This window comes from Magallana gigas, chromosome 2 (genome assembly GCF_963853765.1).
Source record: "Magallana gigas chromosome 2, xbMagGiga1.1, whole genome shotgun sequence".
NCBI classification, from domain to species: domain Eukaryota; kingdom Metazoa; phylum Mollusca; class Bivalvia; order Ostreida; family Ostreidae; genus Magallana; species Magallana gigas.
Window position 1 is genome coordinate 44,283,628 of NC_088854.1, and position 20,367 is coordinate 44,303,994.

The 20,367-nt window shown below is 36.1% G+C and overlaps 1 protein-coding gene across 7 annotated transcripts; it reads left to right on the plus strand.

Annotated features, from left to right (window-relative positions):
* Positions 1-1,096: 1,096 nt before the first annotated feature.
* LOC105319624 (uncharacterized) lies at positions 1,097-19,522 on the plus strand. 7 transcript variants are annotated; one of them, XM_066076800.1, is made up of 21 exons: positions 1,097-1,393; positions 2,755-2,828; positions 3,168-3,722; positions 3,829-3,906; positions 4,144-4,698; positions 4,822-4,899; positions 5,186-5,740; positions 7,140-7,205; positions 8,636-8,908; positions 9,001-9,285; positions 9,418-9,471; positions 9,587-9,778; positions 9,876-10,073; positions 10,226-10,381; positions 10,534-10,767; positions 10,930-13,872; positions 15,069-15,539; positions 18,087-18,574; positions 18,694-18,796; positions 18,908-18,987; positions 19,137-19,522. In XM_066076800.1, the coding sequence occupies exons 2-21, from the start codon at positions 2,768-2,770 to the stop codon at positions 19,191-19,193; spliced, it is 7,482 nt and encodes a 2,493-aa protein (XP_065932872.1). In that variant the 5' UTR covers positions 1,097-1,393; positions 2,755-2,767; the 3' UTR covers positions 19,194-19,522. The 7 variants fall into 7 exon arrangements, with proteins under 7 accessions (XP_065932872.1, XP_065932874.1, XP_065932875.1 ...); XM_011417259.4 differs by having other exon boundaries at positions 1,104-1,393; positions 10,930-12,252; XM_066076801.1 differs by lacking the exon at positions 1,097-1,393 and adding an exon at positions 1,904-2,033.
* The last annotated feature ends 845 nt before the right edge of the window (positions 19,523-20,367 follow it).

Sequence of the window (20,367 nt, forward strand, 5' to 3'; positions counted from 1 at the left end):
AAAGATAATAGCTTTTTTACAAAAATAAAACGTTTTATCTTTTATTCTCTTGTAACAAGAGAAACAAAGTAAGTTAAAGGCCAGGCAACTGTGTATACATCAAATGTCCCATTGATTTAGAATACTTCATCTTTTTGAAAATATGTAAAAAGATTGCCCACAGGCACTGTCATCAAAGCTCGAGAGAGGCGTTGTGCTTTTATCAAAAAATAAAATTCACGTATTTTTTCCCAAATTAACTTTTAATTAATTGTCGATGGGTATGACTAAGATTTCGGTGTCAATTCAAAACTGATAGAAGCGAAAGGTTTCTGACAGAGACAGATAAATTTAAGCTGTACTTAATGCATATTATTAATCCAAAAAGTGAAAAATTATGTATTTCTTAAAATTTTATATGAAATGTGGATAAAATGATTTCCATTACAATTTCTAGAATACAGCTTTGTTAGTTTCTCAATTACAATGGAATATAGTAATACAAATACACTGGAAGAAAATATTCTGCAATTTTTCTTAATCTAATCTAACTCTTGGTTTCTATTTTATTGGGGGTTTTTTTTCAATTTTTTTTAAATTCTGCTCTAAACGATAAATTGTTTTAGTTACGTGTTTTATACATGCACCTAAATGTTGCTTTCAAGTTAACATTACCAAATCAGAATTTAAAGCAAATCTGTCAGTGTGCAAGATAGGCATTTATAATTTCTTTGCAGCAAATGCCGATTGGTTTAGGAATATCTTTTTTCTCTTCAATATTCTAGTTTGAGCATTTCTCTATATTCATTATACTTCGAGTCAGCATCTTTCTTACTGGAATTTTTTCAGGGAATGTTCACGTCAAGTCTGACAAGATAACTGCAATATGGAGCGCGATGGACAATGATGGTTTTAATTTATTACCCCCATACATCATAACATATGTAATCAATTAATAACACGGAATCCGTCACTTGACAACAATAAAAGTGACTGGGGTCATAAATTACCTCCACTGTCCGGAGAGTTCTTCTTTTTTCCATTGATTCTGCCTTACCTCACGTGTACCTCTTCAGTCTCATTTGTCTCCATATACAAAAGTGTATAGACCAGAGGCCGAATCCCGCCACTCGATCATTTATAAAACTCCCCTCATGTGAGACACAGAATAAACACCTACATGCAGGACATTTCTTGACTCCTCCCGGCGATGCTGAATATGTCAGTATAAATAATTCACTGCCCCCAAACCAAAATCTTCTCATCAAAGTAAAGTCAAGAAAGAAGAAAAAAAAATCTCTCTCTGTGTTTCAGCTTTGTAAAGCTCAGACTGTAGTTTGCTGGGCAATTCAGCGGAAGTTCTTTGCAGACCAACAGGTTTCATGTCGTGTTGAACATTTTCTTTTACACACAGGTAGGACTTTTATTTTGTCTCAGTTTGATTTCCCGTTATCTTTTCTAAGATGTGGGCTTATTTGTGTGTTTTGTTATACGGATTTCGGCAATGTTGCAGGTATTTTCTAGGTTCTTTGGAAAAAGTCTCAATCTCTGCTATATATATCGTAACTATGATTTTTGAACATGTTATTCCATTCATTTAATTCGGCATATTTTTCAATTTGCCTTACACGTATGTATGCATGAAAATTATTACATGTAAGATATTATTTCAAAATTCTTTTTTTATATTAGTATTTAAAAAAATCGATATCAAGGTATCATAATATTACATAAATTTAAAAAAAAAATTCCGACTCTGAAGAATTGTGCCGAGAAAAAATTTGAAACTTTTTTCAGCGCACTTTATCTTTCGCTGTTTATTTCGTGTGTTTGCGTTAATGGGATCATTCAGCTTAGGAAAACAACACCCCAGGTGACGTTTAAAGGTTAATATTAATTACACATTTAATATATATAGGTGGGGGCCCCATTCCTCATCACATATACGCAATGTATACGTCCGAACTTAACATATATATTGCACCGCAAAACAAACAATAGTAAAACTAATTCGGATGGTATTTTGTCGCGAAAACATCTTGAATATTGAGAAGGTAAGTCACAAAATAGCAAAACAAGTGCCAAATAAAATTAATTCTCAAATATACTAGTAACAAAGACAAGGAGAAAGGAACAATTTTTCTTTAAAAATTTTATCTTACAAATTTTTTCAATTATATTATATATGTATTTTTTTGTATGTTTAAAATGGTCATTTCAATTTCTTTTTTTATTGACACAACAAATATCTGGATTTATGTTTAAGTAAATTCTTGTGAATTTTTAAAATAGCCTTTGATAAAGACAATACTAATTATATGGATGTATTACGGTGACAAAACCACGTAATATTGGGCCACGATGTCTTATCAAACATGATGTAATTATTGCCCATCTTAAGAAGTTTGATTAATCTCGATTCAAGCCGTGAAGTGGACTTTTTTCTTGCGGCTTGTTGACAAAATTGCTTAATTTTGTGAAATTTACGGTTGTCATTTCTAATTATCTCAATCGTGCGATTTTAATCGCACAAAAACTAACTTTTCGTTGTCAATAGCTGCCAAACAGCCAATTTGGATGACGCACGGCAAATCACAATTCAGCATGAAAATTTAATTGAGAATCAAGCAAAAATCATCGTGTTCCTGAAGTTTTAATGAAAAAAAGTGCAAAAATTGTGTTATAAGTTGATAATTAACTGAGTTCATTTTTAATGGTTATTATTTATATACAGCTGATCTGACATATACACGATGCACGGTTCTTATTTTACAGTGGTTCCTGAAGCATGCGCCTGCCGATCTTGCTGGCACTGTTGGGCCTGTTCGTCCACAATGCCTACCTACAGTGTAAGAACTTACAAAAATTTGGATATATAATATCTTTTTAAAAGACTTATGAAATTGTTTTCGTGTGTATGTATTTAACGAACACATAAAACAGTTTTAATGAAGACTTTCAAACATTGTCTTTTACTTATCGCAAACTTTTTTACTAAAAAAATGAATGGCAAAGCATGTACTCTCTGATTTGAATATTTACATGATGATATACTAGGTATTAATGTTTAAAAACGAACATAGTCCAAGAATATAAAGCAACCTGATCATTAAAATTTTGTCTTAACAATAAAGTCGTATTATAATTTAATCAATTTGATCAAATGATTAATTTACTTGATATTCCAGCACTAAATTGCTATGTCCCCGCTGACATCATGATCCTGCTTGACGGTTCCGACTCCATTCAGGACCGTGACTGGTACAAGATGAAGGAGTTTGTTCAACTTCTCATTGACAATTTCGACATAGCCCGGGACGCCATCCATCTTGGAATGGTGGTCTACAGTTCTCGGATTGGGGATCATATTGGCCTCAACTCATTCAAAGACAAAAACATGCTGAAGCTGTTAGCAGGTGCTCTTAATCACCCGAAAGACAGCACAAACACGGCTAAAGGAATTGAATATGTAAGAGAGAAGTTCCGAAGTGATGGTCGACCAGGTGTTCCGAAAATCGCTATCGTGATCACGGACGGAAGTTCGGACAATCCAAGGAACACAAAACTACAGGCGAATGCGGCTAAAAACGAGGGCATTAAAGTCCTAGCTGTAGGAGTCGGGGGTCATATGTTTAAGGACGAACTTCGGAGCATTGCCTCTAATCCCAGCAAAGTTTTCACCTCTCCAACCTTCGGAACTCTAATCACGCTGGTTTCTGAGATACGAAACATGGTCTGTCAAGGTTTGTTTCAATGTTATGGTTGTTTTTTTATGGTCAAACTTTTTATCTTTGTTATAAAATGGAAATCCAATTGAATTTACTACCGTGTTTTCTGTTTTTTCTTCAGTCATTACAACTACAACCACTACCACAACCACTCCTAAGATTCCAACACAGCCGCCTATCTATGTGCCACCACCAAAGGGTAAATTATCACCTTAAAATAACCACTCACATCATGGTATCATTTTACCATTTAGAAGCATTACATGAGTTTTTTAAGAATTAAAGCACACACATACACCAACAAAATGCAAGCTTTTATTGAAAGAGTATATCCAATTATTAATTGCTTAATAAGTACACTGCAAACCGAACGACTTATTTTTCATTTCGGATGATACAATACTTTTTTTAGAACAATTTTTATCAATATATTTAGATATGATCTGCAATGTTCCTGGCGATATCGTTTTCCTCATGGATGGTAGCGACAGTATCAGTGACGTTGACTTCATGCGCCAGAAAGCCTTCGTCGCCAACATGGTGGACAACTTTGAAATCAGTCCAGAGGCAATACATGTAGGCATGGTAGTGTTCTCCACAATGATTGGAGATGTTATAGGCCTACAACCAGCAAAGGGCAAACCGCTACTCAAAATTCTGGCCAAGAGTCTGAAACAACCAAAAATAGGAACTAACACTGCGAAGGGTATACAGAGGGTCAGAAAAATGATGGCGGAGGAAGGTCGACAGTTCGCGCCAAAATTGGCGGTGGTTATTACTGATGGTCGGTCAACTAGGCCGCAAGAGACCATTCGAGAAGCAAGTCTTGCCAAGGCCGAAGGAATTACAATGATAGCTATTGGAGTAGGAACCGAAATCTTCCAAGACGAACTTCGACAGTTGGCGTCTTCACCCACGCAAGCTTTCGAGGTCCGGGATTTCAGTAAGCTAGGAGAAATTATCAACACCATGAGGGATCTCATCTGTCAAGGTACTTGTCTTGTGGAGAGTTTGAAAGAAAGTTCTTTGCTGTTTGATAGTAACTAAGTTTTTACGGTTATTTTTTGTTTGACGTACTGTGTTACATTGGTTGATTATTCGGTTGTTATCATAGAGATAAAGACCACCACTTCAACAACCACCACTACAGAGATGCCTACCCCACCACCCTCCAGGGTGCCACCACCAGACGGTAAAACAGATCACAAAGTCTAATATATTGAAAACCCCTACTGTTAGTTATGTAATTCTCTTCAAATATGATAAATTGGTTATTACATGTTAAAAACGTTTCCTTTATAAATATCTTTTCGAAAGGCTATTCGAGCAAATTTATTTGTTTATCTTTATTTCACTTTGATGGTAAAAAGATGTAAATTAAGGAAATAAGCATTAGTTAAGAGGGAAACTTGTCTTAAAGAAAACCAATACTTCTAACGTTTTTAGTGTCAAATTGCTTTAACATAATGAATCTGTAGGTCTGATCTGTAACGTCCCCGCCGACATTGGTATCTTACTGGACGGCTCTGACAGCATCAATGACCGCGGGTTCATCAAAGAGAAGAACTTTGCTGCCAACCTGATAAACAACCTTGATATCGGTCCGGACACAATCCACGCTAGTGTCATTGTATACAGCACACTGATTGGTCAAACCATTCCCTTCACCCCGTTCAAACCAAAGACCTTGCTAACAATTCTTACCAGAAACTTGAAGCAGCCGAAGGTTGGTACCAATACTGCTAAGGGAATAAACAAAATGAGGGAGTACTTCCGAACACAAGGTCGATCTAACGCACCCAAGGTCATGGTTATCGTCACTGATGGCCGGTCCACCAGGCCAAGGGAGACAATAGCGGAAGCGGAACTAGCAAAACGAGAGGGAATTGTGGTTATTGCTGTCGGTGTTGGAACAGAGATCTTCAGAGACGAACTGAGACAGATTGCCACCAATGAAAGGAAGCTGTTTGAGGTATCCGACTTTGCTGCTTTGCAAAGGATCATCATCGCAATTAGAGATTTGATTTGCCAAGGTAAGTTAATCAACTGCACGAATGTACAGTTTAAAAAGTTAATACTATAACATTTTTGATAAGATAGCTTGTTTTTTACGATTTTATTCAAGAGCATTAGGACCATTTTTTTAAAAATAATTGTTAGAACTGCCCAAAAAATTCAATTTTCTCAAAGTAAATTTGGAAAAAAGTTCGTTTTGGAAAAAAATGTCGCTTAGTGCCTCGGCAATGTTCTGTGATATATTAACGGTTTTGACTTAATTAAAAGTCAGTCAAGTGTAAGCGTAAAAGTATAGATAGAGGTTGTCCATCATAAACTTAGTTAAGTTGAACAGGTAATTTCGGTCATCTGTGTCTATCATAATAAATGTCATTTCTCTAATTATGACCTTGTGTAAATTAGTGCATACAACATAGTCATAGGGTTTAGGAGGGTTGAGTTTGTCATCAATCTTGCTTGTTTCCGCTGCGCATTAGTTGCATTTCTTCATCACCAGATTTCTTCGAGCACTTCCGTGTAACTGATACTTATTCATTAAATAAAACGAATAAATGATGATGACGATGACTTTTTTCTTCACCTCCCTATGATGTTGCATAAGCAGTGCTTAATTTAGATTATCAAAGTGAAAATTTAAGAGTTAGCCCCCGGGAATAACACCATTAGCTTGTATGACTGATAAATTTGCGGGTAAGTAAAGAAAATGCCCGTATGACTATGCGAAGGAAGTAGCAACAGTGGGCAAGAATCCAGCTACGCCCAGTGGAGAGGGATGACAACGTCACAATTAAACATGGTGGATATTTTTCATTGTCACTTAGGCGCCAAAGGTCAGATCGGTCAGCGGTTACGCAGGGCTGGCCCAGCATTTGTCGAGATTGATGCTCCGGTGTTCATAGGTCTTTTGTTGTTATCACGTGCAAAATGTCCACAGGCGCCGCGATTGTTAGAAATCAAAATAACAATATTATACACATACTTATATTGTATCCCAAATACCAAGTTATGACATTTTCTTAATTTCGTTTGTGGGCGATAAACTAGAAATTCAGTCATCTTTTATGTAATCTAAATAATAATTTTATTTGAAAGGAAGAAATCTAATAAATAAAAAAATTTTAAAAAATCATCACAGTTTAATGATTCCCTAAAAAACATCCATCATTCTTATTCCGTTTCGGGATCAAAGAATTACTCCATATTTGAATATATTTAATTATTTACATTTTTTTTTATTTCTTCATTTTATTAGCTTCTTTTTAATAGTGACAGATCTCTTTCCATTATTTTTTTATAAATCGAAACTTTGATATTTTGTAATTTCAAAACTTTTGTGAACTTAATTTTTCCTGCCTACAGATATACTTTATTTTCAGACTAGATTCTAACATCACATTGTTTTTTTCTATTTTGCAGTTATCACCACCACACCAGCTATACAGACGACAACCCCGCTACCGGCCACCACAACACTGACACCAAGTAAGTTCTATTATCACAACACTTGTTCTGATTTTATCTTCATTAAAGGTATCAACTTATCAAAAGCTTATGCTTATTAAATTATCGACAAAAATTGTAATTTATGTTTTTATTTCTTTTCTTCATTTTACTAAGTTGATGTAATAGTTAATGATAAATGAACTATTTTTAAAATGTGTCACCATCTGGAAAATCAAAATTATTTGTACAACATTTCACATTTTTTTCGTTCATGGTTGTTTATTAAAAAAAAACACACAACATTTTTTGTGATAAACTGTTTAAGCAAGTAACAATAAATAAGAGATTACGAGTTAAATCTGTCAAAATAGGTTAAGCATTAACACCAAAGACAACCTCCGCTTCCTTACAAACAAAATGTCACGATCTCTTCTTAAGCTGACAGTGTTTGATCTTTATAAACAACAAACAAGGGGAAAGCAAGCTTCATTGTGATGTTTAATTTATACATTCATCTTTCATAAGAATTAATTACTAGTCCCCGTGATGTGTTGCAGAGGTGTTCTCAATCAACAAAATATATGTGTACATGTAATAAAAACCATCTTCACTTTATAAAGCTATTTAATGAGAACGGTTTCTTCACTTCTTGTGGATGTTATACTTTTCAACAAACAGATAACATTTGTTTTGATATCGCCTACCAGATCAACAGAAATGCTATTGAATCATTTTTTTTTTTATCAAATTTGCATTAAATTTTTCTTCATCCAACTACATGTATAATGAAATGTCTTGCACTTTTTAAAAGTAACTTATGTTCTTGTTTTTTATATAAAATTATTCAAATCAAAGAAATCGTCCCATTATCACTGCAGTATGCTGTACAAAATGCAATTTACACACCGTTACAAATGTTACCTTGACAGACTGGCGTTTTACATTATCAGAAAAGATTTGAATGGGGGAGGCCAATTTTTAATGGCCACTGAACAATGTAGGTTCTTGAATCGAACAATGTCAAATTCAGAATTACACGTGTCAAAGAAATATAAAACAGGCTTAATGGAGAATCCTGACCAATTTTAGGAATATTCCTTGTATGTTGTCTCGTGAGGAAATAAATGTCACGGAATATCCGCCATAAGATCACACAGGAATCATCGTGTGCGCTAATTATAGAACTTTTGAAGAAAAGAAATTCTAAAATAGTGCTTATAATCTTGTACTTGACAGCAAAAACAATTTTTCAAAATCGGAAATAAAAATCATTCACGAAAAATGTATTTAAGAAAATTGACAAATAGTACATGTATTTTTAAAAATACTTGTTTTTCGGCATTATTTGTTAATTAAAAGATGAAAGTAAAATACAAACGCAGTAACATCACCCCGTTCAAATATTAGTATTCCAGGGTAGATGAATAAATCATAAAATTCAAACCTTGCTTTTTCATATGATATTTCAGTTCCAAATTGCGACGTGCCGGCCGAGATCATGTTTATGCTGCAAGGTTCCCAGTCTACGGATGACCAGAGCTGGGCAGACAGTAAGCGATTCCTTAGTACCGTGGTCAACAACATGTACGCCAGTCCCAGCGCTCACCATTACGGAGCCTTCGTCTACGGCAGCGCCATCGGGGACCACGTGGGTCTACAGCCATTCAAAGACAAATTCGAATTGCAGAATTACTTCAACTCTATGATGAAACCGACATCATCTGGTTCAGATGTAGCGGCAGGTCGGTTGAACAAAGTTTAAAATACTTTAATATAAAAACAGTGTGTATATACATGTGTCACGTTCTTAATAATTTTGTTATTCTAACAACAGCTTTGAAGATGATGCGAGAGGTGTTCCGAGAACAAGGAAGACCATCAGCTCCAAAGATCGGAGTCATGATCACCAACGAGCCGACATCAACACGGCGTCTTACAATGGCGGAAACCGACCTGGCTAAAACGGAGGGCGTGAAGCTTTATACTATAGGCGTTGGAAACTTGGTGGATAGAGGCGAACTGCTGAATACAGCCACCAGTGAAAAACACGTCATGCTTACCCCGAACGCTAGAAGCCTGGAATCTATTTTACCAAACCTTCGACATTTGATATGTGATGGTAAGACATTTCCAAGATATGCTAAATAAGCTTATTCACGAGTAATTCAAATTTATTCTATTTATTACTAGATTTTTTATTGAAGATTTTTAATAATGCATTTTCTCATATCCTTCTATTTTTCTTCCCTAGATATCATGACCCCGATCACAACAAGACCTCCACGTCCGTCGCATAACTTCACAAGTAAGTATTAGAATACAATGTAGGTGTTCATTTTCTGTTGACCTTTTGAACACGTGTAATCAAGTCTGTGGAAATCAATGTTTTTAACTGCCAATTTCTTGTACGTATCTTGTAGGTCTGTGTGCAGGATGTCTCTATGACAGAGGAACAGGGTACAACTTCTTCCCCGGAGACTGCAGCAAGTTCGTGCAGTGCTGGGAAAATAATGGCTATGTACATGGCGTCGTGAAGCAATGTCCATTTGGAGAGTTCTGGAAACAGGAGGAATTAAAGTGTGTCCCATCTATACATGTTCACTGTACAATGGGTAAGTGACATAAACCACATACCAATACATTGTTATGGAGGTAAAACAAATATGTTTGAAATATTTCTCAAGATGAAACCAATTCCTTTATATTCAGACCCCTGCTTACGCGCTCCCAATGGATTCACGTACGGAATGGAGGAATCCCGCTGTCGTTCGTACTGGATCTGTGTTGATAGTCACAGTCTTGGGTCATGCTGCGCTCCTGGGACCCACTATGTCGAGGGCATGGGATGCATGCGGGGATTGGCATGCAACGATGCTTGTCCTCCGAATGGCGGGAAAATCTATACACGTGAGTATTAATACTATGTTAAAGAAATTTAACCAAATCATTTAGTTAGAACTAAGTAAAAAGTGTTTAATTAATCATTTTACATTAGTTTGACTTTATGAACGAAGATGTCAGAATGTTTTGAAAAAGTTGCTTTTCATTTCATTTTAAAGCGTGCAAGAAACAGGCCCATTGGGATAGGAGATTCTACATGGACGATGTCCCGCAACAGAAACTTGTCCGCCATTGTTCTCCTGGAACAATATTCAGCAAAGAATACTGTACCTGTATTCCTGATATGGAGGGACTAATTCCTGTACTTTCTGGAGGTATATATATGAAGACGTTCTTTTCCCTGTATAAATCAAAACGTGCTTAACTATTTTTGTAATCAAATAAGTCTTACAATATAATGAATTTTTTGTATTATTTTTCCATAAATGTACAATATATCAATTAGTCTTTTTTTTTCTTGCAACAGATCAATGTAAAGCGTCCGCCTACCTTCCTTTTGACGTCGATTTGGAGGACAAGTCTGGATCCAACACTGCAGTGATGGTGAGGAACGTTACCATGACACCCTACGGAAGCGCCCATTTCACGGGCAACAGCGCGCTGACCCTGTACAAGTATGCAGATATGAGCCTCGGAAACAAACTTCTCATCAGCTTTAAGTTCAAGTTTGACCGTTGGCCCGACAGTTTAGACCACGCAGGTAAAACAATATATCTTTTTATGATCCGTTTGTTATATTCTCTTCCATTACTATAAGATGTAATTGGTCTATCGTCGTACACTAATATTCTATATTCGATTACTTATACGATTAATTGTTTCATCATCATAAAGTCCATGAGCTTTTAATTATATATTTTAGGTAGAGTTGTACATTATGAGAAGGGCGAGACACATTGGAGATTTGACATACAAAGCAAGACATGGACTCGTAACATTACAATCGGCGGAGGATGGAATGCAGGCAGACTTACAAGAATGTTCCGGAAGCTGATGGGTTCAACAAATGCACAGCAAATGAATCTGCACATGATTGAGATCGCCAACTCTCCTGATTTCAAGGCTTTACTCTACCATCTAGGATTTATGCCAGATGCAACAAATGCTCTTCAAATCCTGCGCATTATATTCTCTGGACAGGGATCTAATTTGATCAACCAGATATTGCAGAAAATTGGAAACGTTCATGGGTCAGAAGAAGTTAGAAAACTTCTATACAATCTTCTTCGAATTGAGGGCATGAATAAATGGATTAAAGACCATACAGGGGGAAACCATAAGCATGCATTTGTCAACTGGCAGAGATTCCTAAATTCACTCAACCTGAACGAAAAAGACTGGAACAAAGGCGGGATCCCTGGATTAAATGTTGATCACAACATGGGAAAACTTATAGCTGATCTTTGGAGGATATTTGTCAATGAACATGGAATGAATACGAGAGATTGGAAAGACATTTTGAAGATTACCTTTAATGGTGATAAGAATAGACACTTCGGAATAGAATTTTTAGGTGAAATTGAAGGAGTACTTGGACGTAATAAAACCATTAAAGATCTGTGGTTTGACTTTTTGAAAGGAAGAAACGTGAGTGTTTCCATCTTTGGAAATTACACACACGGTGGTGAGGCTCATAAGAAACATCCACACTTTCTCCGCTACATAGAAGATCTGGTAAAAAGTGGCAAAGGTGGCGAATGGCTGAACTACGTACTGGGAGGAGGAAAAATACATACAGACCACGGAGGATTCACGCACGAAGGTGTTAACAACATTGCAGACATCTGGAGAGAGTACGTAACAGACGCCAGACTAGACCAGCAGTCCTCCTTACATCCACATCTTACTTGGACTCTCACTGGCGGAGGAACAGGTGGACAGAGAACTGAAATTTTCATCGATGAATTAAGGAACGTACTAGCAAACGATACAGTTCGAAACCACTTCCTAGACTTTTTAAAGAAATATGACATCAACCTTGTCGGAACTGGTAATGGGTGGAAACTCGTCCGTGGAGGCAACCAGAATGATGTTGGTGCATGGTTATACTGGCTTTTTACTCAGACTGGCAACAACCACGGTGGATCCGGAACAAGTACATCCATCACTTGGCCTTGGTTCCCAGGGGGAGAAGGACTAGACGGTTGGGATATCGGTCTAGGGTTTGAGTGGATATTTGGTCCAGGTGGGTGGAACAATGGTGGACGTGTAGGAATAACAACTAACGGCTTTACAACATTAGCAGACCTATGGCAACTATTTATGGCCGAGAATCCTTTAGATAGAAATGTGTGGGGTAAAAAACTTGTCTGGACATTACGTAGTGGTAACAATGGCTACAAAGATTACTTCCTATTACTTAGAGAATTACGACATGTTTTATCTAACGAAGGCATGATTAGGAGGTGGCAAGAGTTCTTACAAAAACATAACTACAATATAGTACTAAATAATAACGGTTGGGATATAGTTAAGGGCGGGTCGCGCAATGACCTCGCAGCGTTTATAACCTGGCTTTTCGTAGTGGTCGATGAAATGGAAAGCTCAACTGCTGGCGCCGACTTTGACTGGATATTTGGAAAAGACTGGAGAACAGGAATAACAAGCACTGGGGTACAGACTCTTGCTGAACTTTGGACCAGATTTATTCAGGAGTCGAACGTTGACGTCAATGTATGGGGACGAGTGCTTTTCTGGACTCTTCGATCCAACACCGGTAAACCAGGACTACAGGACTATATTTCATTGTTCCGAGAAATGCGTCACGTTCTTGCTGATGACTACATGCGACAGCTTTGGATAGAGTTCCTACAAAGACACAACCATAACATTATTCTCACAAATAACGGGTGGGATGTAGTCAAGGGTGGGTCGCAAAACAATATCGGCGAGTTCATCTTCTGGCTCTTTGCTACGGTTGATGAAATTGAATCATCCGGACCTGATGCCGATTTCAGCTGGCTAATAAGTGGGAAAGGCTTGAACAATCTCAGGATCAGTATAACGCAGAACGGTCTTCAAAGTTTAATGAACCTTTGGGACCTTTTCATGGTAGAAACCAACTTGGACAAAAACACTTGGGGACAATATATGTTCTGGACTTTACGTTCTCCGTCAGATACCATGCAGAATCAGCATTACGTTCTCCTTTTGAAAGAAATGAAGCATTTATTATCTGACACTAATATCAGAAACTTATGGCTTCAGTTCCTTGCAAAACACAATTATAATATCGTCTTAGTCTCGGAGGGATGGGATATTGTGAAAGGTGGTTCGACCAATGACGCTTCGGCATTTATATTTTGGTTATTCAACATAGTGGAGAGTATTGAAAACCGATCAATCACCGATATTGATTGGATCTTTACTCCCGGGAAACAGAGCTGGGAGCGATATATTAGAAGAGGATTTACTACAACGGGTTTACATCAGTTGGTAATACTCTGGGAGCAATTTTTAGCGCACGTTAATCTAGACGTTTCTGCATGGAGCAATGTGCTGTACTGGACACACCGAAAGACACACACCGGAGAAGTTACTCATCAAGACTATTATCTTCTTTTCCAAGAAATGAGACATTTGTTGGATAACGATTTGATCAGGAATCAATTCATCGATTTCATGGCAAACAGCGGATATAACTTTGTGCTGACCACTGTGGGATGGGAAATAGAGCTAGGTGGAACACGAAACGACATCGCTGGATTCATCTACTGGCTCGTAACAACAGTCGACACCATCATGTCCTTAACACCAGAAACAGTAATTGATTGGCTGTTCATTACGGATGTTTCGTCATATACCGGTACGTCATCAGAAAACAAGTTTACATTGAATGGTATACGGTCACTTTCAAAGCTTTGGGATATATTCCTTGCGCGCAATCAAGAAATTCCAAAGAAATGGGGTAAAAAGTTATTATGGACTTTAAGAAACGTCAAGGGCGCAAACAAAGTAAACTATGTTTTACTTCTGCAAGAAATGCGTAATATTCTTATCATTGGTGAGGTTAAGAATAAATGGAAAAATTTACTGAAAGCGCATAAGTGCAAAATAGCGTCTACAAGCAATGGATGGGACTGCTTTTGTGGTAGAAATGTTTCAAAGGACGACACAGACTCGTTTCTATATTGGCTTTTCAAATCATTTGGCGTAAAAGAGTGGCATCACTCAACGCGTTTGAAGCTAAATAGTCGTATTCCTTTTGCGCCTAGTGGGATCAAGGCAATAGCGCGTTTCTGGCGCTTTTTTATTTCGAAAAATAACGTGCGCAAAAGGGGATGGAAAAAATATATATGTTGGAGTAAAAGCAAAAATAAGAACTATATATCTCTTATCAAAGAGATGCGCAATATATTGGGATTATCCAGTGCGCGCCTATCGTGGCTACGCTGCATGAAAAGTAAAAATCGTCATATCGTACTCACAAATGAAGGATGGGATGTATTAAGCCAGGGGTACGCCAATGACAATAAATTGTGGGTCTATTGGCTCTTTACTGCATATGATGAGCTGATGTCCACATCCAATCGAGCTCAGTATGACTGGTGGTTCGCGGGTAAAGGGAACTATTCAAACTGGAGGGTCGGTAAGACAGAGTTCATATTTACGCCCGCTTAATGAGAGGTATGCATTGACTGCTGGAGCCATCCCCCCGAAGCTTTACGCCTTGCTCTAGCTGAGTATTAACATGCGCTGCACATTAGCACAGTAGAAGATTTTTAAAAAACCGCTTTACGCTGAATAATGCAATCCGCTTGCGCTTTAGAAACATAGAAATGATCTAACGACTAACGTCAGATATTGTTTCTACAATACGCATGCTGTTGCATAAGTCGTAGTACACGATTATCAGTATTATCCATTATATTATTTAGATTGGTTTGCACAAAAAATATTTATTTATGCATGATACAGAATTGCAATTTTCGTTTCACTGGGCTTTTGATAATGCTTTCTTGTACTGCTTTTTATGTTCACGGTATACTCATTTGCATATAGTACGCAAGCCCACTGGAGGTCACTGGAATCGCCCTATTGGTTCGGTGGTGAGGAAGTTTTTCTGGGAGTATGATGAGGAGGGCTGGCACAAACGTCTGTTCACCGGTTACCCGTCAGGCTGGTTCGGTCTTAAATACGGTTTTAGTAAATTGGGGCAAAATTACATAATGAAATTATGGAAGGAGTTTATTGCTCGCTTCAAGCAACATATTTTGTCGTGGCAAAACAATCTTATTTGGTCTGACCGTCAAGACTTTTCAGAATCATTGTCCGAATATGTAGATTTTATCACTGAAATGCAAATTCTCCTTACCAATACATCCTGCAAAGATGATTGGCTAAAGTATTTGAAAGAGCGCAGAATCCGCCTGTCGGTAACGGAGAACGGATGGGACGTCAGTGATGACGACCATGACTTCGACAACAGTGAGTGGGTCAGCTGGTTGCTTCAGTTTCCCTTCGCTGACTCAGGTAAAATCGCAGCATCATAGGGGAGCGGATGTAGTTAGAGAATATGGCATGCCGAATATTCTATGCATGAATGAGTCGGTTTTTTTCACTAAAAGAAACTTTAACGTCCTATATGTGTTTCATTTTCTTTCAGATGCATGGTATTTCAACTTTAAAATTTCTTCAAATGGTTTCGTTTATTTAACCTTTTTCCTTTAAACCTCTTGAACTACACATGTAACAATTTTTTTTATAAAATCCTAAATAGTTACAAAGTGAGCAGCTTACAAATTTTAAGTACATTTCCGCCGGAACATTTTAATGCAAGTAATTTGTTGAACAGCTGTACATTTTGAGTCCATACTTTCAAATTTTATTTATTTAAAATATGTATCATTTTTGTGCGTTGATTTTGAGGATTTGTTAAAAACCGTTCATTCAAAATTGATAATCTAACTTTTTAGTAATGAATTTAACAATAATTATTTAACTTTCTAAATTTCATTGCAAAAGAATAATTCTCGATAAGATATAAAAACCTTTTTCTTATGAAAATTGATTTTACTGACGTACTAAAGCCTCAAACATATTTTTTTTTTCTATTTTAAGGTAGACACGGCCTTTCATAAATGTATTTCAAACAACTGTGTAACAGTTAAAACAACTTATAAACCTACTAAAAAAGCCATGATATTTATACCTTGGCACGTTTCATTTAGTTCAGTAATCTTCGGCTAAGATGGTCCAAAAATTCAACAGCTAATTTTTTCATACAATGAAGCATAATCACAATATTTATTATATTATGCAAAAAATGCATCATGATCAGTTATAAATTAAGAAAATATAATTTTAATCATTGAATTAACAAAGGCTTACTTTTTAGAAAACATAAAAATTATTATAGTTATTTTTCACACGACCTAAAAAATTCACAAAATTTTCGGAAATTTCTGAAAAATTATAATGTTTACATCTATTTCTATTAAACGTATTTTAAAGAGTTTAATATTTTCTTAACAAAAAAAACTCCGCACAGTTTATTAAGACTGATCAGATAGTTTTTGCTTTATAGTGTCTTGAAGATACCCTCATAGTTTTGGATATAGTTTAATAAGTTGTTTTTCGCAAACAACTTAACAAAGGAAATGTACCAAAAAGACATCATTTAACAGTCACTAAAATTATATATTTAATCAAACTGCATCATACATATTAACATTTCGGTCCTAGCTGGCGAAACCGTAGAGACAAGTGTAGTATCACCTTCCCCTTTTCCGTAAAGTAATTTTCTAACTTTTTGACACGCTTATGGTTTTCCTCTCCTTTTGATATAAGCTTTATATTTTTCTGAAGCAAGCGAACCATGCTTAAACATTATTTAAATCAAATAAATGTCACTTTAAATGATTACAATCGCAACTTATTTGGCCCTTCCGGCAGAGCTCAGAAAATCACTTAATATGTATAAGCATTCAATTAACGGACGTTAAATATTTAGGAAAAAATAGAGTCGCTTCCCTTCAACTAGTTATCGACTGGACAGCCTTGTATTATTTTTCTGTGGTATATTTTAGTGTATATCATGGAATTTAACGAGGTCAAGCTAAAACTTCAGCAGATAATAAAATAGTATGTATCTATATCAAGTTTTTTCTTTATTAAAAAGGGGTTGTCATGGACGCCTATATTATACATTCGAGGTGTTTTTCCGAGCTCTGTCGGAAAAGCACGACAAGTTGCGATGGTAATGATCATTGATGTGCGTAAAATTATAACCGGAAATTTATCACGCTGTTTTAAAAATGAACCGGACACGATAACCACAGGGGTTACCTCAAGAAAGCGAGGGGGAAAATATTTTTATTAAAAATTGTTTATGAACACAGAAACATGATTTCTTTAGTTTAATTATCTGATGCTTAAAATATTTTTATGAAGCATTCAAATAATGCATTAATAAACGACAAGTTTAAAGCCTCAGCCTTTAATTTTGTTATTCACACGGAGAACATATTTTCCCACTTCCTGTATAAAATACAAAACTTTAAGTTTTGATATAGTATTTAAGAACATATATCGAATTTTTTAACGATGAAGTAAATTTCTAAATGGTCTTTTATATAATTATATCCATCATGCGAAAGTTATTGCTTGAGCCGGAATGGAGGGACATTAAATTTTCTGTTCTTTTTTCAAGAAATGTCCTTAAAATGAATTGAAAGTACTCGGAAATGTAACAGCATATGTTTTAAAACTTTCTATTTAACCACAAAAATATCTCTAAACTAACTGTTCTGCCTGGTCAATTCAAATTTACATGTAATATTTTTAAAAAAACAATTTAGGTTACTAATAAATACACTATATATTAATGTAGAACATATACTAGTAAATAGATCTAATAAATAAACGCTAAACAGCTGTAAAATTCAGTAGTTTGCATGGTTTATATTACCATATTTTCGAATTAGAAATGTTGTAAATCTGTATTCGGAATCATACACTATACATGTATGTAGGCTTGTTGTATAACTTTGGCTTTGCTTTCTTACCTCCTTGAAACAGGTTCTTCTTGGATAGGGGGATCGTCTTCGTCGGGGGGCTTCAGCAGTCAGAGAGTGAACTCGGCGTTTGGGGAGGGCTGGTCTAACATGCTCTTCGGCGGCCCGTCTGATTCTCATTCTGGCGAGAGTTCGTCCGGTGGTTCGTCCACCGAGTCATTAGACTCAATTTTGAAAAGTCTCTCTAATGGTTTCGCAGGTGGTTCTGGAACCAGTTCTATACAGGATAGCCAGGAGTATTATTCAGGAGGATTTGGAATGGGTGACATGTTTGGATTACTTGCTGCCGAAGAATTCCTGAGGAAAAAACGATCTACAGATAATGTTGTTCGACATAAGCGTCAGGCGCATGCGCCTTTCCACTACCAATCATTGGTTGGTAATTGTCATGGCAACAATCCGTCAATAGATATTGCAGCCAATGAAAGGAATGTGAAAATGATTTTAGTGACGGATGGAAGCAACCAACCTGGTGAACTTATTCTTCCAATTGTAAGTTGGTTTAAACATTTTATATTCTTTAATTAAAGAATTAATAGAAGTTTTCATGCATGAGAGGAGAATTGTTGTTCGTTTAAAAAGTTTGTGCCGTTTTATTTTCCCAATGATAGGTTCAAGGCTGGAATGAAGTTACATTAGTATACAACGGCAGAGATATGCATGGAATGGTGAATAATTGGCAAGGGGAAAAGAAAACATCAATACCAATGAGAGGTAACTTATAATAAAGACTCAGTTATAACGCCAATATGATCTTCAACTACAATATAATAATATCTCAAAATTTGTGACTGACCGTTTGTTATTTTCCTTTTGATCTCGTAGGTAATATTCAGTCACGTCCAGAGGGGATTTCTCTTGGATATTGTCCAAAATACGATGGTCTCCAAGGAAAAATCGACGATGTAAGTGTATGAAATTTTGCTGCAAAAGTTACTAATCATTCATTACAGTCTTTAAATTTCGAAAAAAAGGTTGTTTGAAATGGTATCTATATGGATGTATACATTTGGATTTGGTGTTTATGTACTATATAACATGCCTTTTGTTACAGTTCGCCTTCTATGAGTGCATACCACTGGCCATACAAAACAAGATAGGACGTTCCTAGCATACTAGAGACAACGTTCCTTCGCTTTCCTCTCCCTCCCTTTGTCAAGAAGAGGAGCTTGTAAACTCAAATGTTCATTTTTCATCTCCCTTGGATGCACAGATTCGTTTACGTTGAGTGGCGCATTCTACCCGTATGATGTGACTTTACCATACTCTGAGCTTTTTGTTATTCTCTGCTGGCTCTCTACAACAACTATGACAAAATGTTTGTCTCATTAAAAGATATCTACTTATACCGAACAACGATCATTTTCTTTGAAGCATGGTACTCTAGACACCGGATGTTTGGATTGATTTCGTAAAATAAATCATATATACAATTTTAAATACTTCATTTGTGCTTAAAATTTATTCATATGACAGATAACTTGTTTAAGACGTGCAAAAGTTGTATCATGATATATAATTCGACAGTAATATATTCAGTGAACAAATGGTCTAATTTACCTAGAAAGAAATTTAATTCATATTATTGAGAGGCAAAGAGATTTATTTCACTTAAAATATTCTTGGAAGTATTTAGAAAGTAGAATTGACAGTGCCCGTCGGACATGAAATTTTGGCTGAAAAAGCAATTTTTCACTGGGAAAGCATATAAATATAAATCAGTTTCGAAAAGATTTAATGCAATAATTGCTGGCACATTATGCCGCACTATATTAACTAACCAATTCCTGCAACCATATATTTTCTTTCTTTTCGGAAGCACTACCAAATTAAAACATCGGATATGGGTTAAATATATACAAAATTTGTGTGTAATTTATTTCTTGGCTATTTTTACGTGCATTGATACATTCACAACAGAAGTTTGTAGATTTATGATTTGCTATACACAGAATTTAAGGTTGTCCATTTGTGTGAGCAGTATCACTTGGTGACACTGTTATGGAGTCTGATGGAGCCTGTATATCCGGGCATTGCGGAGGATAGTGCCTTTACCCTCCTTTTAAAGCAATATGAGCTGTATTTTTTCGATTTTTATTTTGCTGCAAAAACCTGCAAGTATGATAAGTCTGCAACTAACTTAAACTTTCATGATTAATAAGATCTGAAAAAAATCATTAACTTTTGTCAGAGGAAAGATTTTTCTTCAAAAGAATATATAGCAAATCAATTTTTGTACAGGACAACAACAATTCAACTTTGCTTCAATTAAGGCCTCTTAACGG